This window comes from Jaculus jaculus, chromosome 14, assembly GCF_020740685.1.
Source record: "Jaculus jaculus isolate mJacJac1 chromosome 14, mJacJac1.mat.Y.cur, whole genome shotgun sequence".
In the NCBI taxonomy this organism is placed as follows: Eukaryota; Metazoa; Chordata; class Mammalia; order Rodentia; family Dipodidae; genus Jaculus; species Jaculus jaculus.
The window spans coordinates 69,229,215-69,255,736 of record NC_059115.1 but is presented as its reverse complement, the minus strand read 5'-3'; the positions used below and the strand labels follow the sequence as shown (position 1 = coordinate 69,255,736).

At 43.8% G+C, this 26,522-nt stretch overlaps 1 protein-coding gene across 9 annotated transcripts in view; it reads right to left on the bottom strand.

The window, feature by feature from the left end:
* Positions 1-26,522, bottom strand: part of Spata9 (spermatogenesis associated 9) — a 64,245-nt gene that overhangs the window by 19,533 nt on the left and 18,190 nt on the right. For 2 of the 9 annotated variants that reach the window (XR_006633418.1, XR_006633416.1), the window contains exons 3-7: positions 19,963-20,082; positions 15,982-16,092; positions 15,426-15,725; positions 13,437-13,527; positions 12,446-12,534 (exon numbers count right to left, since the gene is read on the bottom strand). Coding sequence is in view for 4 of the 9 variants with exons in the window: in XM_004651429.2 (XP_004651486.2) it covers positions 12,446-12,534; positions 12,724-12,784 (150 nt within the window). In the remaining 5 variants the exon portion in view is untranslated. Of the gene's footprint in view, positions 1-8,096; positions 8,400-12,445; positions 12,535-12,723; positions 12,785-12,853; positions 12,976-13,287; positions 13,343-13,436; positions 13,528-15,425; positions 15,726-15,981; positions 16,093-16,798; positions 16,923-19,962; positions 20,083-26,522 lie in introns of those variants that run through there. The other 7 variants (XR_006633420.1, XM_045133268.1, XR_006633417.1 and 4 more) reach the window with 7 other exon arrangements.

Below are 26,522 nucleotides of genomic sequence, written 5' to 3'. Positions count from 1 at the left end.
TCACTATTTTGTTAAAGGGTACCGTCAAAAACAAATGAGTTTTGGGGGCTGGAGAGATGGCTTAGCAGTTAAGCGCTTGCCTGTGAAGCCTAAGGACCCCGGTTCGAGGCTCGATTCCCCAGGACCCAGTTAGCCAGATGCACAAGGAGGACATGCGTCTGGAGTTCGTTTGCAGTGGCTAGAGGCCCTGGCGCGCCCATTCTCTTTATTTCTGTCTATCTGCCTCTTTCTCTGTCACTGTCAAATAAATTTTTAAAAAAAGAAAGAAATGAGTTTTTGTCTTCTTTACCATAGAATCGTAGCTCCAGCCCTCTTCTTATTCTTTATTTTGAGACAGGGTCTCACTCCTTAGCCCAGGCCGGCCTTGAACTTAAGAGCCCAGCCACAGCTTCTCAAGTAGTCAGGCCGACAGGACTGCACAAGCAGGACCAGCTGCAGCCAATAATTCTTACTTATTTGACATGGCAACAAATAGTTTCCAAGTTTACTTGAAAAATCTCAATGATGAAACAGAGCACGCATATGTTTATAAGTTATGTGTATGATTAAAAAAAAACTAAAACAAATGCCCTATAAACTAATCAGTAAGCTTAAGGAACATTGATCAAAACATCAGAAATTCCATCAGCATTCCAGCCAAGAACTTTGTGGTGTGATCACAGCAAAAGAAGACAGAGGGACACTAGGTCCTTCTCTGCTTTACCATGAATGGTACCACAGGGAACACACAAGTGTGCTTTTCATCAACAACTTAAGTAATGTGAGGAGCTATCTGACTTTTTAGTTATGTAGCTTAGGAAAGACATTTATTTAAGTATTGAGTATAAATCAGTGACTATTCATCCAGTCTTTGTATGAATACAAAATATTTCTTTTTTAAAAAAATATTATTTATTTATTTGAGAGTGACAGAGGAAGAGGCAGATTGAGAGAAGGAGAGAGAATGGGCGCGCCAGGGCCTCCAGCCACTGCGAACGAACTCCAGACGCGTGCGTCCCCTTGTGCATCTGGCTAACGTGGGTCCTGGGGAACCGAGCCTTCAACCGGGGTCCTTAGGCTTCACAGGCAAGCGCTTAACCACTAAGCCATCTCTCCAGTCCCCAAAATATTTCTTAAATTGGTCTTTTGCCTGTAGTGAATATCATATACTTGTCCAAGAGCTAACACACTATATATTTAGTTTAAATGCCTCACTGTTTACCTTAAAATAGTTTTGTTATCATTGTTTGTCACTGCATTTCAGTGCTTCTCTTGCTGGTCAGCATGTGCTAGTGGAGACCACTAAAAGCTGCTCTAGTCTGTCATTGTGAATGTAATTTTGCAGCATTTGGTGCTGTGATGTGATTTGATCTGTTAACTTACTGAAAAGTCCATTGGCCCATGGGTGGTTTCAACCTCCCAGTAGAGTAATAGCGAGTGCCAGCTGAACTGTAGATGGAGAAGATTGCTGCCATCCCAAACCACTTAGAGGAAAGCAGTCCTGGGAACACACAGCAAGCAGAGTGACTCGCAGGTGCCATCATGACATCACCTTCCAGCCTGGTGGTGATTGCGAAGACAGCCAGGAGACAGCCTGTGGCATCTGCAGTCCTCGAAGTTCCCGCACAGCCAGGCCCCATTCCTCTCGTGACTTCGGACCTTGCCACAGTGACCTCTCTGAAGTCCTCGTCACCACGCAATAGCCACAAGGGTTTGCACTCACCTCTGGTCACTCTCACATTTCCCTTCCTGTATTTCTTTCATGAGGAACGAGCCGTGTAGCAGGCGCAAACAGGAATGGGACATGAGCAATTCTACCTTTCTTCCCTGCTCAGGTGTTCAGTGTTTTGGAGGACCCTCCATTCTGACAGTTAGAAAATGTAACATTTCGTTGTTCCTCATCCTCATTCTGTAAAATATCTTTTTCTCTTTTGTTTTTGCTCTGTAGTCCAGGATGGCCTCAAGCTCACTTTACATGTTTTTTAAAAAGTATTTCTTTTTTTTTTTTTAATTTTTATTTATTTATTTTATTAGAGAGCGACAGGCACAGAGAGAAAGACAGATAGAGGGAAAGAGAGAGAATGGGCGCGCCAGGGCTTCCAGCCTCTGCAAACGAACTCCAGACGCGTGCGCCCCCTTGTGCATTTGGCTAACGTGGGACCTGGGGAACCTAGCCTCGAACCAGGGTCCTTAGGCTTCACAGGCAAGTGCTTAACCGCTAAGCCATCTCTCCAGCCCTTTAAAAAGTATTTCATTTATTTATATGAGAGAGAAAGAGAGAGACTATTGGCCTCTAGCCACTGTGACTCCACATGCATGCACCACCTTGTGCATTTGGCTTTATGAGGGTACTGGGGAATTGAACCTGGTTCCTTCGGCTTTGCAGGCAAGTGCTTAACTGCTGAGCCATCCCTCTAGCCCCTGCACATTTCTTTTATTTTAATTGGTTTTTCAAGGTACAGTCTCACTGTAGCCTAAGCTAACTTGGAATTCACTGTGTAGGCTCAGGGTGGCCTTGAACTCACGGTGACCCTCCACTCCTATCTTTGTCTCCCAAGTGCTGGGATTTAAGAAAATGCAAAAAGAAAATATCAAACTCACTTTGTGGCCCAGGCTGTGCTCAGACTCCAGACCTTTCTACCTCTGTCTCCTGAATGCTGGAGTTACAGCCATACCACCGTACCTGACGTTCTTTACAAAATTTTGGCAATCTGCCTATATGGGCCTGGATTCACTGACTGCATGACATGTTTCTACCAAGCATTCTTAATCCACTCCGCAAATAGAGCACTGTTTACGCATTTGTGTGTATGTGTTATGTGTGTGTGTTATGCATGACTATGTATTTGTGGGGGTGTACACATATGTGTGCATGAGTGTGCAGGAGAGAAGACCACCTTGGCTGTCATTCTCAGGTATTGTCCTCAGAAGCTATCCACCTCCTTTTGGGACAGCGTAAATTGCTGGCCTGGAGCTTATCAATTAGGCTAGGGTGACTAGTCAACAAACTGCAGCGATCCTCTTGTCTCCACCTCACAAGCACTGTGTGACAGGTTCACCACCACACCCTGCATTGTGTGGGTGCTGAAGATCAAACTCGGCTCGTCAGCATTGCTCAGCAAGCACGTTATCCACAGAGCTATCTCCCCGTCTCTATTTTCAACTTCATATAATCCAAATCTCACGTAACGGTCACATGTTTCATGCACTTTTGCATCATGGTAACGGCACAATTTGTGTTATCTTCCTCATTTTATTGTCATCATAAATTCATGGCTGTTTTTGGCAGTCTGATCTGTTTTGAATGACTATGAGCTTCTTCCCACATTAATGTCCAGTTGTTACGATTTGACCAATGCGCTTCCTTTTATTTTTATTTTTTTGCTTGCATGCATATATTTCATAATGCAGTTTTTTTTAAAAAAATTATTTATTTATTTGAGAGCGACAGACACAGAGAGAAAGACAGATAGAAGGAGAGAGAGAGAATGGGTGCGCCAGGGCTTCCAGCCTCTGCAAATGAACTCCAGATGTGTGCGCCCCCTTGTGCATCTGGCTAACGTGGGACCTGGGGAACCAAGCCTCGAACCAGGGTCCTTAGGCTTCACAGGCAAGCGCTTAACTGCTAAGCCATCTCTCCAGCCCTCATAATGCAGTTTTAACACAGAATGCTAATAGCACTTTTCTTCATATTCTATGGAGCGCTTAAAACATACGAACTTTTTATAATATACCATAGTACATCAATTGAATACTAATATAATATTAATACTAATATAATATTAATACTAATATAATATTAATATAATACACCATAGTACCAAATCTAACTCCTAAACAGATGTATTACAATTTGCTTAGAGTTTAAGGACTTAATGGCAAAAACCAAGGGAGGAAAAAGAATATGTAAGTTTATTTTACATAACTACCAGGAAACTAAAATTCAAGAAAGTAAATGCAATTTAATACGGCCTTCTAGGAGGTGGTGCTCCATTGAGAGCAGTGATAGCTCTGTCCAAATAATTGCCAGTTTGGAAATTCTGTGACTGCAGGGTCATGAAAATCAACGACAGTCCCCTTTCTGTCAGACACGACGCTGCCCATCTCTTAAGCTCCATTAAAAAAAATAAAATGATTGCAAACTTGAAGTGTGTGCCCTTCCTGTCTAGCTCCTTGGCTGGACTTCTTTCACTAATCTAGTCAGTTCTTTCACGTTGCATCCAAGTGTAGAAATGTGGATGGCGAGGGGCGTGTCTTCCAGTGGCTTTCCCAGCTCCTTAAATTCCTCCTGGGTCCACTGTTAGAATTCGGGGCGACGTGAGGAATTTATATAAGAAAGAGAGAAGAGCCGACCTCAAGAGCACAGACTTTAGTGGGGTACCCTGAGGGTAACCTTTTCCCGCGGGACATGAGAATGGGGGCCCCTTGAGTGGGTATTGGGGATTTTAAGGAGTTAGGTTTCAGGGCAGCCCAAGATGGGGGAATGAGGATAGGGTTAAACAAACTTTAGGTTATCTCTATCCACTGTTTACTTTTCTCTGGGAGTGAATAATGGGAAGATAGAGGTTTTCCTTTGTTTACAGATCACCCACTAAGGCGGGATTAGGGCTGCTTCTTAAGTGGAGTCTGGCCATCTTCAAATTTGTTTTATAGCCCCAGAGAACTCTCCATCGAGGTCAGTGATTCATAAATCCTTCATCTACCACCATCTCTCCTCTGACCTATTAGACAATGGCCTTGACCTCCAACACCAACAGCAAGCACGAGCACACTGGCCCTCTTATGGTTCTTTGTTTGTTTGTTTTTTGAGGTGGGGTCTCGCTCTAGCCCAGGCTGACCTGGAATTCACGATGGAGTCTCAGGGTGGCCTTGAACTCACAGCGATCCTCCTACCTCTGCCTCCCGAGTGCTGGGATTAAAGAGGTGCACAACCATGCCTGGCCTTTTTTTTTTTTTTTTTGCTTTTAAAATGCTTCTTTCTTGATTCTTCCTGTATAACTTTGAAAGAACTGGTACTCCTAACAACAAAATGTTCTTGACCACTTTGATCTTCCCTGACACAAATCGTAGAATGAGCTCTTTCATGAGAAGACTTCCTGTGCCTTTCAGCAGAATTCTTAAGAAAGCAAATCTAGGCACCAGGATGCGTGCTTGGTGGTTCTTCCTGGCGCTAGGGACACAAAGTTGTTCAAAGGAGCGCTTACTCACATTCCTTTAGATGAAGGGTGAGACTTCATCGTTATACAACTAGAATTACTTCAAACCACTTATATTTAGTTGCTTAACTGGTTTTAAAAGAAAAAAAAATGGTAAGAGACTTTTTTTCTTGTTTTTTAAATTTAATTTTCTTATTTTATTTATTTATTGGAGAAAGATAAATATAGATGATAGAGTAATGAAAGAAAGAAAAAGAGGAAGAAGGAAGGAAGGAAGGAAGGAAGGAAGTAGGTAGGAAGAAAGAAAGAAAGAAAGAAAGAAAGAAAGAAAACAAGCAAGCAGGCAGGCATCAGGGCCTCTTGCCACTGCAAGTGAACTCCAGGCGCACATCAGTTTGTGTGTCTGCCCTTTACATGGCCACTGGGGAACTGAACGCAGGCTGACAGGCTTTACAAACTTGTCTTTAACCTGCGAGCCATCTCCCTAGCCCTTACAGAGTTTTTTTATTGGCTGCCAGTTTTTCCCTTTTTTGTCTACTGTATACGCTATGTATTTTCTTACTAAACCACACGTGTGAATTTAAAGAACGGCCCCAAGTTAAGGCGTCTTCATGTCTTTCTCTTTGTGTTTTTAAAGGACCCCCCCCCCCGTATGTGTGTCCTCTGCCAACAAATTACCACACTACAACCAAACGTCAGGGTAGCTGGCCCTCTAGCTTGGGGCTCCCCACGATCTCTCTCCCAGTCACTAGGTGTATTGGGATCACAGACACGCGAGCCACTTTATATCTGCATTTATGTGGGTTCTGGGGAACTGAACCCAGGTTGATGGGCTTTGCAAGCAAGCACCTCTGACAGCTGAGCCACCTCCCCTCATCCTTTGCTTGGACTCAGCCCAAGCACTGTGGAGCTGACTGCAAGCACAATTTGAGGTGCTGCATTCTGTCCTGACCATCAGCCGAGGAAAGCCCCAAATGCCAGAAAACAAATTCCAACTCCTTTTTCTACTCTACTGTCTCAGAAGCTCACAAAGACATGTGGGGGTGGCTCATCTAAAGAAAATTAGCTGCAGGCAGTAAGATGGTTCTGGAATCCTGCTTCACATTTCTCCATTTGACCTTCAGTATTTGAATATTCCCTTTTTCTTTTCCTTTTAGTTTTTTTTTTTTGTCTGTGTGTGTGTGTGTGTGTGTGTGTGTGTGTGTGTGTGTGTGCAGCCATACCCATTTCTTTGTTTGTCAGCAGTTTTAACGCTGAACTCTAATTTCGATTACCTCAGCATTTTGTTATCCTCCATCTATAAAACTGGCCTGTCAGCAGCTCTTATTCAATTGTTTCTTTGAATAGTCCCAGGATTTGGCCACTTCTCATCACTACACCCAACCTTTTCATACTTCGATATCCCTATCATCTCTTCTCCAAATGAGTGAGCCACTTAACGAGTTTCGCCTTCCAGTCTTACTCCTTTGCTTCTTATAAACATCACATCAGCCAGAGAGATCCAGTTACGCAGTGTCCAATTGTGTCCCACATCTGCGCAACTTCTGTTGAGCTCAGTGTGAAAATAAAGTGGATTTACAGTCAGTCCCAAGTACAGTGTGAATCTTTTTTCTTTGTTTTGGTGTGTGTGTGTGTGCATACCCGTGCACGTGAGTGTGGAGTACACAAGCCGTGATGTGTGTAAGGAGGTCACAGAAATACTTGCAGGTCAGTGCGCAACTTCTGCCTTGTTCGGGGACAACGTCTCCCTCATTGGCCACCTCTGCACAGGCCATACTATCAGGCCCATGAATGGGTGCTCCTGTTGTCTCCCCAGCCCTTCCTAGCATAGGTGCACTGTGTCCAGGTTTCTGTGGGTGCTGCGGATCCAAACTCGGGTGCTCACACTTGTCCAGCAAGTGCTTTACCCCTGAACCATTTCCCTGTCCTACTGTGACTTCTTTACCCCGGACTCCACTGAGTTCTCCTTGCCTTTCCCCTGCCTCAATATTTGTGGAACTTATTAGATACGCTATGTGGAAGTTGATGACAACCGTTGAAATGTTTTTGTCAGACCCAGACCAAGTCAGAGTCAGGATTTTAGGAAGTGTGTACGCACGCAGGGGGTGGAGGTGTTGAGGGAGCTTCTGGCTGCGGGTCTATGACAAGTATTCTCTCTGGGCCTAAATGAGATTTCTTCTCATTCCACACGTTTCCCATGCTGTGTATGTCTTGGATGAATTGAATGGGTTTGGGCAACAAAGTCCATCCTTTAACAGTTTCAAAGATTGTAATATTTTAGACAAAATGATCTTGGCGGAACACATGTCCAGCAATGATGTTTCCACCAATGAACTAACAACACTTGCAGCTGCTCCCCAAGACCAGCGAGCCTTGTTGTCCAAGTATCTAACATGAAATACCCCACCCCCTCCTTTCACCTTGACAGCCTTCCTCTTGCCTGAGCCTTCTTGCTGTATTCTACCAGGGCACGTGTCTTCCCATTGCTAGGCCTTACTATGGCCAAAGAAGTATCCTCCTTTGGAGACTCTCCACCCAAAGGTTATCCCGCGTGTCACAACGTCCACAATAGCTGTGCTGTTTGAGTTAAGTGTGTTGTAGTTATTGTCTCGCTGCTGGGACAAAGCATTTGACTAAAAGTGGGTGATGGGAGGAAAGCATTTTTTTTTTTTTTTTTTTTTTTGGTTTTTTGAGGTAGGGTCTCACTCTAGCCTGAAATTCACTCTGTACTCTCAGGGTGGCCTTGAACTCATGGCACTCCTCCTACCTCTGTCTCCCAAGTGCTGGGATTAAAGGCGTGTACCATTATGCCTGGCAGTAATATTTTATTTTTGTTTATTTATTTACTTGACAGAGAAAGAGGGAGAAAGAGAAAGAGAGAGGGAGAAAGAGAGAGAGAAAGGTTGAATGGGCACGCCAGGGCCTCCAGCCACTGCAGACAAACTCCAGATGCGTGTGCCCCTTGTGCATCTGGCTAACGTGGTTCCTGGGGGAATCGAAACTGGGTTCTTTGGCTTTGCAGGAAACGCCTTAACCACTAAGCCATCCCTCCAGCCTGGCTTACACTCTTGAAGGAAAGCTGCATAATGGCAGGGCAAGCAAGCACAAACAGAGGCTGGACATCACCCCTGTCCCAGCATGCAGAAAACAGCAGCAGGAGAGTGAGCCAAACTCTAGCAAGGGGAAGCTGGCTATAATACCCCTAAGCCCACCCCCAACAACACACGTCCTCCAGCAAGGCTCCACTTCCCAAGCAGCCGCCAGCTAGAAACCAAGCAAATCAGAACATGAGTTAATGAGGGACATCTGATTCAAACCATCACATTACATGCCTGGCCCCCAGCAACTCAGAACCATCAAGATATAAAAGTGCATTCAATCCAACTTTTAAAAATACTCGTAAGTTTTATTAATCCCCAACATTGTTCAAATATCTCTATAGTCCAAGATACCTTAACTAGTCAGCCTATAAAACCGAAAGTGCATAATGGCATACAGTAAATATTCACGCTGTACATTATGGCACTGTAAGGAAAGATTGAAATAATGTAATGTAAGGTCTAAAACAAACAGGATAAACGTCAAACCCTGCAGCTCCGAGTCTTACATCTGTAACCGTGACCGTCTCTGGGGTTCCCATTTCGCGCCTCCAGCTGGGCTGCCCACAGGCTGGGGGAAACTCCAACCTGAACTAGTAGCTCTCCTTGGCAGCCACCTCACAGTCCTAGCAATTTCAAATTCCTAGGTCTCCACTCTAACCCACAGTTCATCCTCACGGCTCCACTGGGCCTCCACTCAGGGACTCCAAAAACCCTGCCTCAAATCGCCCAGTGGCCATTTTCTTAGCCCCCTCCCCCAGGGGCCATTTTCAAACAAACAAACAAAATGTTGCAAATCCAATAAACCTTCCTTTTGTTTTGCATTTGTTATCGTCCTATAATACCAGGTCAGCTACCAAATTTGTTAATCAGAGAAGAATAAAGCTGACTTTGAACAGCAAGACACTCCTTTAGCATTCAGTCCCCTAACTCTCAAAAAAGTCACCATTCTTTCTGCAGCCGCAATGCAGAACAACTGCCACAATGTCAAATCTCTCAAACAAGTACAGCTGAAGTGGTTGTCGTCTTCAGGCTGAACTTTCATTTCTTTCTGCGTCATATCTTTCTGCTCACACCAGTCCATTTCTGTTAAGCACCACCCTGGTCAAGTTGTCAGGACATGGGAAAAGCTCAGCTAGGCTCTTCACACAAACTGCCTTTACCCCAGTCCAGGGGAAGCTCTTTCTTCCCCTCAGAAGTCAAGCCTGCATGGCCCACAGTGCTTCCTCCATCTCAGTCTTTCAACTCTGACAATAGTGATTCATTCAACTCTGCTCACATCACTGCAAGGTGATCTTAGGACAAGGTTTCAAATCCTTCCACATTCCCTCCACAAATCAGTTCCAAAAGGTCAAGAGCTACACAATCAGGTTTCTGGTATTAATGAGCCCACTCCTGTGCTACTGATTTTCTGTTGTAGCTACTTTCTGGTTGCTGGGACAAAACACCCAACCATAAGTGGCTGATGGGAAGGACAAATTTATTTTGGCTTACAGTCTAGAGGGGAAGCTTCATGACAGCAGAGGAAGCATGGCATGAGCAGAGGGTGGACATCACCTCCTTGCCAACAGTATGTGGAAAGCAGCAGCAGGATACTGAGCTGAACTCTAGCAAGAGGAAGTTGGCTATAACACCCAAAGACCCATCTCCAACAACATACCTCCCCCAGCAAGGCTTCACCTCCCAAATTGCCACCAGCTGGGAATAAGCATTCAAAACACTCGAGTTTATGAGGGACGTCTGATCCAAACCACCACAAAGTTCTAACGTTAACTCTTTCATTTCCTTCAAATCAGAATCAAAGAACATCTTCTCACTAGACCTTTCTTGCTCACTCTACCTCAAAAACCAGTTGTTCTTCTGATCCATACAGTCCTCATTCACAACCCTCCTCTGATTTATTTTTTCTCCCTCTAAGATTTATGACTGCATATTACAGAGATTATTTTTCTACTCAGCAATGATGCAAGTTGTAAAACAGTGGTGTTTTACAACCATTTCCATGTATCTGTAGGGCCTACAGCAGTGTCTGACCTATGGAAGGCACTCTAAATATTTGTCAGAGTGATTGAGTGACTAAATGAGGAGCATGAGAAAAATATAACAAAGTAATATTGATAAATTCCAGTAAATAAGTAAATAAGAAAAATAAGTTTTTAAAAAAGTAAATAAGGGCTGGAGAGATGGCTTAGATGTTAAGCGCTTGCCTGTGAAGCCTAAGAACTCCAGTTAGAGGCTCGATTCCCCAGGACCCACGTTAGCCAGATGCACAAGGGGGCGCATGCATATGGAGTTTGTTTGCAGTGGCTGGAAGTCCTGGCGCGCCCATTTTCTCTCTCTCTCTACCTGCCTCTTTCTCTTTCTCTGTCCCTCGCAAATAAATAAAAATAAACAACAACAACAAAATAAATCGTAAGTAAGACAATCACACACACACAGAAAAATTTCAGTGTACAGTATATAGCCTTCACAAAGATGACCGTGTACCACAAGAAGTCACCAAAGACAAAAATGTAACTGAATAGAACATTGTAGTGACAGTCCTATTCTTATTTTGTTTCTGAATCATAATACCAGTGCAAGTAATTTACAGATATTATTATTGTGTCCTTATCAGTGTTTGCCCCACATTTGAAACAAAATAAATGGAACTCAGAAAAGAATATTTATATGTGTGATGGGTTGAATGTGAATGTATGTCCCTCATAACTTGAAGTAATTTTTCTCTACCTCAGAAACTCCTATTCATCCTTTGAGATCCAAATTAAGCACTTTCTTCCATGAAGCTGTATTTGACCATTTTTTTGGTACAGCCATTCAGTTCTGTAGACACACTTTAATAACATTAACCATACGTTATTGTGCAATTGTTTGTTTACAACTTTGTCCTGACAAGGCAAAGCTCCAGACAAGGGATCATATCTCATTATGTCTGTACTTCCCTCTTGAGCCTCACGCCATGGTGAGGTGCTTTATTAAATGGCTGGTGACTGCTTATCTTGACAGATGGTTAAAGGCAGCTCTCATACCTTTGCCCATGAAATGTATAGATTTGTGATTACCAACGTATAGATCTGTGATGGCCCTTGCTCATGGTGCTGTGTTCAATTTCCTGGTTTGGGCTATTTATCTCCTCTGTCACATAGACACAAGTCTGGCTCTTGGTTAAGTGGACTGTTATGGTATCATGTAACTTTAAAATACGTTCTACTTCAAGGGTGGTCCTTTGAACAAATTAAGTCATACATGCCCCCTAAACAGGATATATTTCCTGACTGCCACCATCTTCAAAGTGCTCTATCTCCCCCTTCTTCCACTCTTGAATCTTTTATCTGTTCCAAATCTGTTTTGGAATAGATGGTTTAAAAACACTACACATGCATACTTTAAATTAGTAGATGTCAGTTTTCCTTCCACATTAAAACAGATGCACAGGCCTGGGGAGATGGCTCCGTGGGTAAGAGTGCCTTCTGCACAGCGTGAGGGCCTCGGAGGTGCTGAGAGCACCCGAGTTTGCCCCCGGCACCCACCGAAATGGCCGTGGCCACGCGTGTCTCTACCTCTGGTCCTATGGAGAGCAGAGATAGGAGACTCTCTGAGGCTCTCTGTTCAGTCTGACTAAAAATGGCTGCTCCAGGTTCAGTGAGAGACTCTGTCTGCAGGAAACCACCCAGAGAGTGACAGAGCACACGTGATGTTCTCTCCTGTCACCTCCACATGTGCATACATGAGGCACACTCATCTGCACACGCCTACACGCACTATACTAATATGCCACACGCCCCCCACACCACTATACCTACTTTCCACACTAAAAAACCCTCACACATTTAAACTATAGTTACCTTTGCAGTGTTGTAATCTATCTCAGTTAAGTATTTGTGTTGAGTTATTTGCGTTAGATGTTAGCTGTTTTCCCCATTTTACATTAAGTCAATCTTCAGTAAACTACACTGCTGATTGTGGCTATAAAAGACTTCCAGATTTCCAGGCTAACGACAGCAGTGGTTGTCTTTAAACCTGATTGCTCTACCTATCTCACTTTCTGGTATACATCCCTCCTATTCCTTCTAATGAATATGATCTGAAATTTGTTTTGCTGAGGCAAATTTAATATTTTCTTAAGCTTTAAGCATGGAGCTCAGCATTTGATCATTTATATACTAAAAATACACCTTGTGTATCCCTTTGAAACTTCCAAAATCATATTACCTGTTTAGATTGTGATGGTCTTAAGATGGTAGGGATTTCATCTTTGAACTCATCTATGAGGTCCACGAGTACTTTCTGGATCACCTCAACTAAGAAAAAAAAAAAAAAAAAGAACTTAGAGGGAAAAATAATCATAAAAATTAACCCCTAAATGATTCAAAAGAACAGAGAACACTGGGTCCACTTCCTGGGAGATTGGGAATCCAAAGGAATCCTACTGTGTTTTGTTCCCAGCTGTTCCCATGACCATATCCCCATCATCATGAGATTGTGCATACATCGTCCGGAAAAGTTCCTCAACACCTGTCCACATATCCACCCAACAGGCTTGATTGGCATGATGAGTTCGTGCTTGGGCTCCTGGAGCTCAGGGAGCTGGTGGGCCCCAGGATAAGGGCTGCTTCTCACCTGGGACAGCTGAAAACAGAACCTGCGGTTCACTGCTGGAATTGTTACTGAACAATGGGCCTCTGAGAACTGGTCACAGAACCTTCTGAAATCACTCTGGAGGTGGGGGGCAAAGAATGCGTCTAGAGGCAAGAGAGGTGAGGAGACTGAAAACTGAGCCACCCTAAGAAGTTCTACAATATAAGTTGAATTTTGTCCCAAATTCCTCAGTGGTGTTTCAATTAATGGATCATCTGAGAACAAAGCTCCCTTTGAAAGGAGTTGGCATGTGCTTTACAAGAAATGCTTCATACACAATTGTCAAGTGGAAAAGACACAAGCAGTTAATTCAGAGAGACTTCTGAACAGATTGTCCTTTGCTCAAATGAAGATCACTAGATCACACCCAGGCAAAACTGTGAAATATTTGGTTTTGTCTTAATTCTGTTCTTCACCTTTCTCTTCTAGAACTTTCCGACTTGAGAAGATCATTGTTCCCCACGACCACACCTGGAAACAACTTAATGTCAAGGATATTTGAAGACTTATTATCGAGTTATATGTTAGTGTAGATGAGTTAGCAGTGGGGGAATTAAAATCTCACCTTAATTTGAAGACTTTATCTTTTAATTGTACCTTGGTGGCTTTCTTCAGCAGGCGCACGGCTGTGGCTGACCAAAGCCTACTCATGGAAACTAGGAAAGAGAAAACATCCCCCATAGACGGTTACACTTGCCAGATATCTGGCTTTTACTTTGTTCCCAGGACTTAATGTGTCTGCAAACACTCTTCACTCCAGCACACTACACCCATTTCCAACCAAACACAACCAACTTTTTTCTTTTTCCTTTCCTTTCCTTTCCTTTCCTTTCCTTTCCTTTCCTTTCCTTTCCTTTCCTTTCCTTTCCTTTCCTTTCCTTTCCTTTCCTTCCCTTCCCTTCCCTTCCCTTCCCTTCCCTTCCCTTCCCTTCCCTTCCCTTCCCTTCCCTTCCCTTCCCTTCCCTTCCCTTCCCTTCCCTTCCCTTCCCTTCCCTTCCCTTCCCTTCTCCTTCCTTCCTTCCTTTCTTTTTTTTCCCAAGGTAGGGTCTCACTCTAGCCCAGGCTGACCTGGAATTCACTATGGAGTCTCAGGGTGGCCTCAAACTCACAGCGATCCTCCTACCTCTGCCTCCTGAGTGCTGGGATTAAAGGCGTGAGCCACCACGCCTGGCTTGCATTTTTTTTTTTTCATCATAACCCTAATGGTTAAGTATGTCCCTAAACATACAAAAATTGCAATCCACTACCAAAAGGCAAATCTTATTAGACAGAGACTAGCCACATAAGCAGGGAGTCTAAGATAAGACACAGAGGGTCACCCACCAGCCCCTTTAAAATATATATATACATTGAAAGAGGGGAGAGAGAGAGAGAGAATGGGCACACCAGGGCTTCCAGCCACTGCAAACAAACTCCAGATGCGTGCGCCCCCTTGTGCATCTGGCTAACATGGGACCTGGGGAATCGAGCCTCGAACCGGGGTCCTTAGGCTTCACAGGCAAGTGCTTAACCACTAAGCCATCTCTCCAACCACCCCCCCCATGCTTTTTAGTATAACAAACAATGTATTCGCTCTCCTGATATTGACAGTGTCTACTTATTCCTGGTAAAAAGAAATTCTATGTGATTATGCTGCAGTATTCCTTTGACATCTTGCTAAACTTCTCTTGGTAATATTTCACTTATAAATTTTGCAAATGGATTCATAAGTGAGATTAGCCACTGGCTTTCTTTCCCTGCTTAACAGATTAGTACCACATATGAACTGTTATATCGTGTAGTGGTGTCTGAAGTAACGAGATGGGAACTATTTGGAAATCCTTTTTCTTTTTCTTTATTGGGACTGTTATTTCCAGTGAAAGAGTTGTCTCCCAGTTCTTACATGTACATATGGCAATATGTATATTATATTTGCTTCTTTCTTGGGAAGTTTCAGTAATTTGTATTTCACTAGGAAATACTCTACTACAAAATTATCAAGTATTTTGCCACAGAGCTACATGTAATTATTTCAATTTCACTGCTTCTGTGTGGTTTCATTCAAGTGTTAGCAATGATAGGGAGCTTAGAAATTCTCCTGTGAGAATATAAAAATCAGTTACTGCCATCAAATGCACATACATATGCCAGCACCAATGCCAATCCTAGAAATAACCTGACACCAGAATTATACCATAATGGTCACTGCTGCACATCTTTTCTCTTCAGTATGACATCAAAAGTTAAAAGCAACCCAAATGTACATCATCTGTATAATTCATCAGTGAATTGTGCTTTAGCTTACTGAATGCTTAGCTGCAATGTGCTAACCATTTCAATATTCTTCTTATGTTCTATTCATTAAAATTTGTTGGTCTACCTTGGACTTTGAATGACTCTTACTAATGCATGATTTTGGGACATGATGTACTGGTTCTTTGAGTCATGCAGACCGTCACTGACATGATCATACAATGTTCTTCCCCTCAAAATAAAACAAAACAGCATATGTATATGCATATACACTATGTTATCAGGAAGCCTTTAGGTTTTAACAGGAAAAGGCTGTAATTACCTCAAACTCCTTAGGTGAGGGATTCAGGAATATTTTGGAGTGGCAATTCTTGCTCTCAGGGCTTTCAAGAAGCTGCAGTCAAGCTGTTGGGTTGGCTGCAGCCATCATATGGGTCACTGAGCTGTCTCCTCCCCGCTCACTCACGAGCCGGTACCAGCCTTCAGAAGCTCCACGTCCAAGTTCACCCCCGTGGCTGCTGGACACCCTCAGCTCCTTGTCACACGGCCCCTTCTGGGGCTCCTTGGGGGTGTCCTTCCTCAGCTGGCTTCCTTTTCTCAGACCTGCTTCACAGCCTGGGACCTGTTTCACAGTGAGGTGGGGTGGGGAGAAAGGGGGAGGAGAGAGAGAGAAAAGGAGGGAGGGAAGGGGAGAGTGAAGAAAGAAAAAAGAAAGGAAGGAGGAATGAAAGAAGGAAGGGGGAAGAGAAAGACAGAAGCCGCAGTCGATTTATTTTTATTTTTCATTTTTTTGAGGTAGGGTCTCACTCTAGCCCAGGCTGACTTGGAATTCACCATGTAGTCTCGGGGTGACCTCGAACTCATGGCGATCCTCTTACCTCTGCCTCCCGAGTGCTGGGATTCAAGGCGGGAGCCACCACGCCTGGCGCCACAGACAACTTATACTCTAATTGAGATATGACAGCTTGTGTCTCCAGCCACACAGTTCACTGAAATACAGGGAGGAAAAGCGACATCTTCATTTGGAAGGGAGCTGTACCAAAGATGTGCAGATAAATCTACCACATCACGAACTGTTGAGCTCACAGCATTCCCAACATCTATTTTTTTCCCCTTAAAGCTCACATGTATCACTGATAAACACTGTCAGTTGTGTTCCTGGAAATGACAGACTTATTCATTTTGAAGAAAATATCTGCAAATACCCAAATCTGTATAACCATATTTCTCTGTCAGCCATTCTCTCAAGTAAAAATGACATTCTCTGTGTGTGTGTGGGGGCGGGGGGGAATACAGCTCAGACAATTATCCAAGTGCTTTAAGACAGGCACATCTTCTTTAAAAAAATATTTATTTATTCATTTATTAATGAGAGAGAGGGAGATAATGGGCATGCCAGGGTCACCTGCCACTGCAAATGAACTTCAGACTCATGCGCTACTTTGTGCATGTGGCTTTATATGGGTATGGGGAATTGAACCAGTATCCTTAGATGGTGTGTGTGTGTGTGTGTGTGGTTTTTGAGGTACGGTCTCACTAGCCCTTGGGTTTTGCAGGAAAGCGCCTTAGCGGCTGAGCCATCTCTCCAGCCCTGCATCTTTTGTTACACAGCAGACGTGCATTAAATACATGTTATATTTAATTGTATGGAATGTGAAGGTATCCATATTTAATATACACTCATAGGATTCTTACTAAGTAGTAGATGCTGAGGTACAGACTAAAGTGCTCAGGACATGAGACTGGAGCAATCCCAGTGGGAAGGAGCATGTCAAGAGAAGCTTCCAGAAGAAACGCACACGGAGGACTCGCACTCGGGCTGCCAGGAGGGAGGAAAGACAGAGAAAAGAGTAAGCCAGATCCTCCGTGCGGGAATGTTCATCACGCACATCGTGCTTGGGGGCCAAGACAGGCAGGCTGAGTAAGGAGCCACTGCGGTAAGGAAGGCGCCCCAAGACCCACCTTGACGTTCTCCCAGCAAAGACCCCGTGGTGAGGGCTACTGTTGAGGGCTCTTGGAAAATGGGGAGGAGGGGGCTGAACCGTAAGCACTTAAACCCGAAGTGCAGTGGGGAGTTCTCAGCTGGGGACCAGGACACCAGGAGTCACCTTTGCCACTGAGGGTAGCAGGGCTAGTCATAACCAAACATTCAATAGGAGCACTGCCCATCTCCCCATTCTTCCCTCAAAACCTGAAAACCTCAGAGCCAGGCGTGGTGGCGCACGCGTTTAATCCCAGCACTCGGGAGGCAGAGGTAGGAGGATCACCGTGAGTTCGAGGCCACCCTGAGACTCCATTGTGAATTCCAGGTCAGCCTGGACTAGAGTGAGACCCTACCTCAAAACACCAAAAAACAAAACAAAAAAAAAACCCCAAAAACTGAAAACCTCAAAAGCAGCAGTGGAGAGGGAACACAGAAGAGGGGCAGCAGCTGGCCAGCCTTCCTCTGTCCTTGCTGTGGGCCTCCGAGCCAGGAGCGAAACCTCAGTGGACAGAGGTAGGAAAGAAACCCCAGGGAATGAGATGTAAGTTTGTATTATGATCATAAACGGGATCCCAATGACACACCAGAACCTCATTCATTCATTAGTTGAGAGAAGCCACGACACTAAAAAACAGACTGGAGCCGGGCGTGGTGGCGCATGCCTGTAATCCCAGCACTCGGGGAGGCAGAGGTAGGAGGATCTCCGTAGGTTCAAGGCCACCCTGACACTACACAGTTAATTCCAGGTCAGCCTGGACCAGAGTGAGACCCTACCTTGCAAAACAAACAAACAAACAACAACAACAAAAATAAAACAAATTTTTAAAAAACCATATTGGAGACCTCAAGAGAGCTGGTGGGTACTGTGAGGTGGACAGCGAAAGTCCCAGGGGCTGAAGGGTGACCGCAGCAGGCTCTCCGCTCAGTTTGACTCGACAGTCAAGTGCTTTCAGCAGCTGCAATTTATGTAGTGCCTGAGGGTCTACGGGGGAAGGGGGTGCATCAGTGAGTGGCGAACCCCATGTATTGACACTTGGAAAGCGAGTAGAAGGAACCAGCTGCAACAATGGACGGACGGCCCAGTGGTTACAGGCAATGCCTGCCAGTCCGGGTTCGATTCCCCGGGACCCACATAAAGCCAGATGCGCAAAGTGGTGCATATATCTGGAGCTTGTTTGTGGTGGCAAGGGCCCTAGCATGTCTGTTCTCTTTCTTCTCCCACCCCACTTCCTCTCTCCCTCCTCATCTGTGGTAGTTTGATTGCATGTCCCCTGTAGACACAGGGGTTTGATTAAAGCTTGTAACCTGGGTTGCTGGCCTCCTGGCTGGAGGAGCTGTCACTGGGGGATGGATTCGGGGGTCCAGGCTTTGGGTGTGCTTGGAGGCAGATCTGATTTCCAGCCCAGAGGCATGCAGAGCAGCCTGAGCTCTGGCGGGGCGGCTGCCTGCTGCCCGGGCGTGCTGGCTGTTTTTGATTTTTATGGGCTGCTTGGTTGTTTCTCCCTGCTTGGACGTACGGAAGCGGCTTCTTCCATGGAAGACAGAGCATCCCCTGGATCTGTATCTGCAAGCTCGAAATCAATGCCTTACTCCCATAATCCGTGCCTGGTTTGGATGTTCTTCCAGGCAACATAGAGACCTTTCTCTCTCTCTCTCTCTCTCTCTCTCTGTCTTCTTGCAAATAAATTTTAAAAATAAATAAAAATTAAAAGGGGACACATTGTTCATCTCTTGGATGCTCAGGTTTCTCATCTGTAAAATGGTAATAATGGTGCCTACGACTGGCTTCTGGTTAAAAAGTGACCTAATGTATATATACATAGTAACAGCGCTTGGTAAATGGTAGCAACGATCATGGAAACTGTGGTCCTAGTTTAATGATCTGACAAGCATACTATTTTAGAAGGCTTTGCTAGGAATTACTACATCAGATAGATGAAAGCTGAATCAAGACACATTGAACAACAAAATACTTCCCTCGGGGCTGGAGAGAAGGCTTAGTGGTTAAGACACTTGTCCATAAAGCCAAAGGACCCAAGTTCGATTCCCCAGGACCCATGTAAGCCACATACACCTGGTGGTGCATGCATCGGGAGTTCACTTGCAGTGGCTAGAGAGCCTGGCAACACACACACTTTCTCTCCCATACATAAATTATACATATAAATCCTTCTTTCCTTCCTTCCTTCCTTCTCTCTCTTTTCCCCTCCCTCTCAAAATAACTGACTGCTGCTCCCACAACACATAACCCACAGCCCCACAGGGAAAACCTGCAACCCCACTGAGGAGGGTCCCCAGCGGAATGGGGGCAGGGATGAGAGAAAAGAGGGTTCCAACACATGATGTATCCATACAAAATATGTTGTTAATAATAATAATAACAACAATGAAACAGAAAAAAACCCTCTCTCCTTCTTCCCTCCTTCCTTTCCTCCCTCTTTTCTTCCCTCTCTTCTACATTTCTTCTTCTCTTCCTCTCTCCTTTTTTTTTTTTTTTTCTTTCCTTTAAGGCAGGGTCACACTCTAAACCAGTCTAACCTGAAACTCACTCTTTAGCCTAAGCTGGCCTTGAACTCACAGGGATTCTCCCCCTCCTGAGTGCCAGGTATGAGCCACCATACCTGGTTCAAAACTCCTATTTTTTTTCATGTTGAATGTATCAAACCAGATTCTTCTAAGACTTTTAACCAACTAGTTATGAACTACTTCTAAATTGCTTTAGCAATAAAATGGGACTTTTGAGTCCTAAAGTTCTTTCTAACCTTAAAAGTCTAAACTTCTATAACACCATTTCTTGGGTCAATGAGTTTCTTGCTTTCAAAGTAGAAACTCATGGCAACTGTGATAATTCATTGAGTTAGGGTCAGTCTCTTACCTTACTGGCCAGTGATCAGGGAGACACAGTAAATCATTGTCTCATTGTGGTAAATTGTGCCAGCTTGTAAGATTTACATGGCTTCCATGGGTGGCTGCTTTCTCAAGAAGACTCACATTCCTTAGGTAAAAGGAGAGTAAATCAATTAGTAATTGTCCTAGCAAAAACAACATCCGAGCCAGGCGTGGAGGTGCATGCCTTTAATCCCAGCGCTTGGAAGGCAGAGGTAGGAGGGTTGCTGTGAGTTCAGGGCTACCCTGAGACTCCATAGTGAATTCCAGGTCAGCCTGAGCTAGAGTGAGACTCTATTTCCAAAAAAAGAAAAAAAGAAAAAAAAATCAATGTGTGTTTTAATGAAAAATTTCATCCCATATATACATATTGGTTTTTCGAGGCAGGGTCTCACTCCAGCCCAGGCTGACCTGGAATTCACTATGGAGTCTCAGGGTGGCCTTGAACTCACGGCAATCCTCCTACCTCTGCCTCCCAATTGCTGGGATTAAAGGTGTGCGCCACCACACCCAGATACACACACACACACACACACACACACACACATATTGTTGGTTTGTTTGTTTTTGAGGTAGGGTCTCCCTTTAGCCCAGACTGACCTGGAATTCCCTATATAGTCTCAGGCCGGACTCGAACTCACAGTGTCCTGAGTACTGGGATCAAAGGTGTGCACAATGCCTAGCTTTTTTTTTTTTTAATTTTTTATTTATTTATTTGAGAGCGACAGACACAGAGAGAAAGACAGATAGAGGGAGAGAGAGAGAATGGGCGCGCCAGGGCTTCCAGCCTCTGCAAACGAACTCCAGACGCGTGCACCCCCTTGTGCATCTGGCTAACGTGGGACCTGGGGAACCGAGCCTTGAACTGGGGTCCTTAGGCTTCACAGGCAAGCACTTAACCGCTAAGCCATCTCTCCAGCCCAACGCCTAGCTTTTTTTAAAAAAAAAAAAAATTTATTTATTTATTTGAGAGTGACAGATAGAAAGAGGGGAGAGAGAGAGAGAGAGAGAGAGGGAGAGAATGGGCACGCCAGGGCTTCCAGCCACTGCAAATGAACTCCAGATGCGTGTTCCCCCTTGTGCATCTGGCTAACATGGGTCCTGGGGAATTGAGCCTCAAACCGGGATCCTTAGGCTTCACAGGCAAGCGCTTAACCAATAAGCCATCTCTCCAGCCCCCTCGCCTAGCTTTTATCACACAATTTTAATGACAAACAAAAACATCACAAACTATTTCTTTTATTAACTTTATTTTTATGTATTTATTAGAGAAAAATAGAGAAAGAGAATGGGCATGTCAGGGCCTCTAGCCACTGCAAACAAACTACAGACGCGTGTGCCACCATGTGCATCTGGCTTACATGGGTTCTGGGAAATCGAACCTGGGTCCTTAGGCTTCGCAGGCAAGTGCCTTAACCGCTAAGTAATTTCTCCAGCCCACAAACTATTTCTATTGTGTCAACATACAGCTGAGCATTCCAACCGAGTTAAGTCAAACAATTGATGGTACTCAATTTGGGCCAGACAAGGAAGAGGCATGTTCCGTGTAGAGAGAAAATAACATCAGGCCTATTGCCAAGAAAGTTATTTATAAACTACATTCTCCCCCTTCCCGCCAAAAAAAAAAAAAAAGCTCTGTAATTAATTTTATGAAAACAGTAAAAAGATTTTGTGCTTGGACAAAATGTTAGAAGATTCCTGTGAGTCAGGTCAGTGTTTGAGTAAATATTTTGGGGCTGAGGAAATGTCACTTTGGGGAAGTTGCATGAGATGTAGATTTGGACAATAGCAACATCCACAGCTTGGGAGACTCCATATGTTCTATGCATTCGTGGGAACACATAGACCGAGTATAGCTAGATTTCTAATTCAGTAATGTTCTAGAAAAATATAAGTGTAGAAGAAAGTACCTCCTGCTGTTACTTCTACTGAACTAACGAACTATATTAATGAGGTATATTTTAACCCCTAAAGATTTTTCAGTAGCTTGTTCCATTTTAAACTCTACTAATAATTCTGTATCATAATAGCAACATTCTCTCAAGAGAACACTTAAGAACACAATAGTAAGCGTCTTTAGCCAACAATGTTGGTTTTACACACGCACCCACACACACCTCCAAGTGGTAAAAAAAAACAACAAACCATGACACAGTGAAACTGTGGTAAAACCAAAACATTTATATTTTCATGTTTCAAAATTTTAGCAATAAGTCTCCCCTTTCTTTGATGGACCTGAACTAGGCTTTTCTGTCAGAACAAGCATCCCACTTGGAAGTCCCCATCAGGATCTAGAATGCAACCTAGAGAGCGCAGTGTACTCCGGGGCTCGGATTCTGGGAGCCAGCATCCCCAGTTCTCTGACACCTGGAGACATTAATCCTACAACCAGCTACAGAGGGCAAAAACGAGGTTATGAACCAAGGCTGTCTGGATCGAAATGCAGTGTGCTTACACATTTTCCAGCTATAAATCACTCCCATATCTTTTTTTGTTTTGTTTTGGTTTTTGGTTTTTCGAGGTTGGGTCTCACTCTAGCCCAGGCTGACCTGGAATTCTCTATGTAGTCTCAGGGTGGCCTTGAACTCATGGTAATTCTCCTACCTCTGCCTCCCAAGTGTTGGGATTAAAGGTGTGCACCACTACGCCCGGCCACCCCCGTATGTTTATGTAACCTGAAGAGAGCCTCCACTGCTTTATTCATTTCCTCAGATTTTATTATAAAGCAACATTTGTATTAAATTTAATGTTGTTTTCATTAAACATATGTTCAGGCCATCATTTTCTGTTAAAATCAAGTGTAAATAGAGGAGGCAGTATTTATAGCATCTTTAATAAAGAATCTTTACATCAAATGGAGCTCACACGTAAATACATAAATGTGCTGAAGGGGGAAATGGCAAAGGAGAGACACAATTACAAAGAACCCCCCTAACATTCTGCATGGTGCCCTGCTAGGGGCTGGATGAGGAAGTATGTATTGGCTTCATGCTTGTTCAAAAGTTATTTTTAGTGTACTTTTAAATTGCAAAAATATGCATGAGATTATATATATATATACATTATATATATATAACATGTTATATATATGTGTATATATATATATATGTATATATATATATATATATATACACATACACATTATTATTTACATTTTACTTTTTTTATTCAATGGAAGACAGACTCCAGTAGAAATAAATTTCTTCTTTTTATACCACCATTATTCTATTTCCATGAAATGAATGTAGACATATAAATGTATGGACTTGAGACAGTCTACACACAGACACAGACACACACAGACACACAGACACACACACACACACACACATACAGTCTCTGTAAACTCTGGTGTGAGTTTTCATTCTCATGCCTGAATCATTCTCCTCTTCCTCCTCCATTGATTCTATCCCTTTCTCCTTTTTTGATATTCCAAAAGAATTTATCTATTCCTTACTTTTGTTTCTTTTATGTGCTTTTCGTTTTGTTTTGAAAAACTAGGCTAGCTTCTGACTCACAACCTTTACACTTTAGCCTCCCCAAGGTTGGTTCTTTATTTTTTTATTTCCTTTTTTATTTTATTTTTATTTATTTGGGAAATATAAAAAGAGGCATACAGAGAGAGAAAACGGGCACTCCAGGGCCTCTACCACTACAATTCCAGACACATGCGCCACCTTGTGCATCTGGCTTATGTGGGTAGTGGGGAATGGAACCTGGGACGTAGGAGTTGCAGGCAAGCACTAACCACTGAGAAATCTCCCCAGCCCTATCTTTGTGTTTCTTAAAGACAGTAGAGAAGCAGGGAAGGACAAAATGCTAACTCTTCATACTTAGGGGCTGAATGATTTCTAAAACACATCCATGGACTTCTTCTCACCACCTTCCATATAAACACACGCACATACACATTCATACACACACATTCACACACACATTCACACACATACACACATCTGTACAGGGCCTAGACCTTCTTCTAGATTAATTAGTAACATATCCTTAATGGTTCATGTGATTCCTTTAGACTACAAAGTCCTCCAGAATAAGCGAGCATGTGGTTGCTTCCTAGAGGAACTGCCCAGCACGCAGATCAAGAGGGTCCTCCAAGCCTTACATGGGAGCACACGCCTTTAATTTCAGCTCTCAGTGAGGCAGAGGCAGAGGCAGGAGGATCACCGGAAGTTCGGGGCCACCCTGAGACTACATAGTGAATTCCAGGTCAACCTGGGATAGAGTAAGACCTTACCTTGAAGTACCAAAAACAAAAACAAACAAAAAAACAAAAAAGGGAAGGGGATTGTGGTAGTTTGAATAGATGGCCCCCCAATATATTTAGTGTTTTATTAGTTTGTAGTTTGCATCTGCAGCCACCTGGCTGGAGGTGGTATCACTGGGTGGATCTTAAGGTGTGGTGAAGGGTTTGAGATTTCAATCTGAAGATATGCAAAGTGTGCTTAGCTGGAGTTCCTTAAGTTGCTGTGCTGTGGCTTTTGGCTTTTAGGCTAGTGCTTCTGTCTATGTGTTTGGTCCTGTGAAGGTAGACCAGCTTCCTCTGCCATTATGGAACGTCCCCTGGATCTGTAAACTTCAATAAATCCCTTCCTCCATAACTGTGCCTGGTCTGGAAGTTCATCTCAGCGAACCTGAAGGTGTCTGCTACAAATCCCAGCACTCGGGAGGCAGAGGTGGGAGGATCACAGAGAGTTTGAGGCCACCCTGAGACTACATAGTGAATTCCAGGTCAGCCTGAGCTAGTTGGAGACCTTACCTTGAAATACCAAAATAAATAAATTAAATAAAATAAAGGTGGGGGGAGGGATCCTGTACTCTACACTGGAAAGGTAAATTCACCTGATTCTCTCCAGTCTAGTTCTTTTATTATTTGAATAAGTTCTTTTAGCCTAATATTTCTTTGAGAAACTAGAAAAAGAGACAAATCCTCCTTTTCTTAGTCTTGTCAAAACAAAAACTCTGAGAACATGATTCAAGCATTCAGTTACATTTGTTATACACACGTGTATCCATGTACACACATAAGACTCTGCATTTAAGGTTCATCCGCATTAAAACTTATGCTTTATAGCTAAAATGGCATCAGACCCACACTATCAGGAACAAGTTTTATCAAGGTCCTTGTATCATATGACAGGTCAATGTTGAGTTTGATTTTGCCTTTGGATTTCATGCTGGATAGCTTTATGCATCAATTTGGCTGGGTCATGGCGCCAATCTATTTGATCAAACATTAATCTAGATGCTCTGTGCAGGTAGTTTTTGGCTGAGATTAACATTTGAATTGGTGGACTTCAAAGTCCAAATTGCCTTCCTTGATGTGAGTGAGTCTCGCCCAATCTGTTGAAGACCTCACAAGACTAAAGAGTGATCTCCAAGCAGGCAGCCATTCTGCCAGCAAACTGCTTTTGAGAGTAAACTCCAACACCCCTGTGGCACCAGCCTGCCAGCCTACCCTCTGGGTTTTGGATTTATTGGGTCTCCACTGTCCCATGGGCCGATTACTTAAAACGTATCTTTTTGTCATCTTCATACACATAGTATGGAGGACCCCAACTGATTTAGTCAGTGACAAAGCCAGCCAGTGAAGCTTTAGACACCCTGCAGGAGAGAAGTTGGGGAGGAAAAGTTCCTGTTTTATTCAGCTCCCTCTCATATCGCAATTGACTAAGGTCTCTGAAGCCCAGGCCTTAGGAGACTGTAGACATGATTTGGAACAGAGAGAAGTGAGTCTGGATGGGGCAAAGAAAATGCTAGCCCTTCCCCCAAAAAAGCTGGGCAATCATGACTGGGAAATCAAGGGTGGTTCTCACCTAGGAGTGTGGGAAGAACCCTTTAGAATGTCACACACACACACACACACACACACACACACACACAGACATATATTTGGGGGGGGGTTGAGGTAGGGTCTCACTCTAGCCCAGGCTGACCTGGGATTCACTATGGAGTCTCAGGGTGGCCTCGAACTCACAGTGATCCTCCTACCTCTGCCTCCCAGTGCTGGGATTAAAAGATATTTTAAAAAGATATATTAAAAGATATTTAGGTTTTAAGGTTGTTTCTAGCCAGTAAAAGAGGAAGACAATAGCTAGAGACTTGCTGTATTAATTAGCTCTTTGTGACTATCACAGAGTACTTGAGGCCAGTTGACTTTATTTAAAATATTTTACTTAACTTACAGCTCTGAAGATTCAAGGCCAAGGCACCAATGCTGTGTTGGCTTTAGAGGTGGACCTCTTGGCATATGGAAAATGGTAACACCACAGCAAAAACATGCGGGAGAAGTAATGACCTCACAAGCCAAGAAATCAAAGAGAAACTGTGTCTCCCAGCCCCTCCTCAGAACATGCCCCCAAGATACCTAACTTTTGGGGTTAGGGCATGAACCTTTGGAAAATACTCTTCATCATATCGAAACCATAGAACCTGGATACCATACGTGCAATGCTGATGACGGCATGGGAGAAGAAGGAGGAAATAGTATGCAGTCCCCCCAAAGTCAAAAAAGTGGGGGCACACACAGCACTCAGA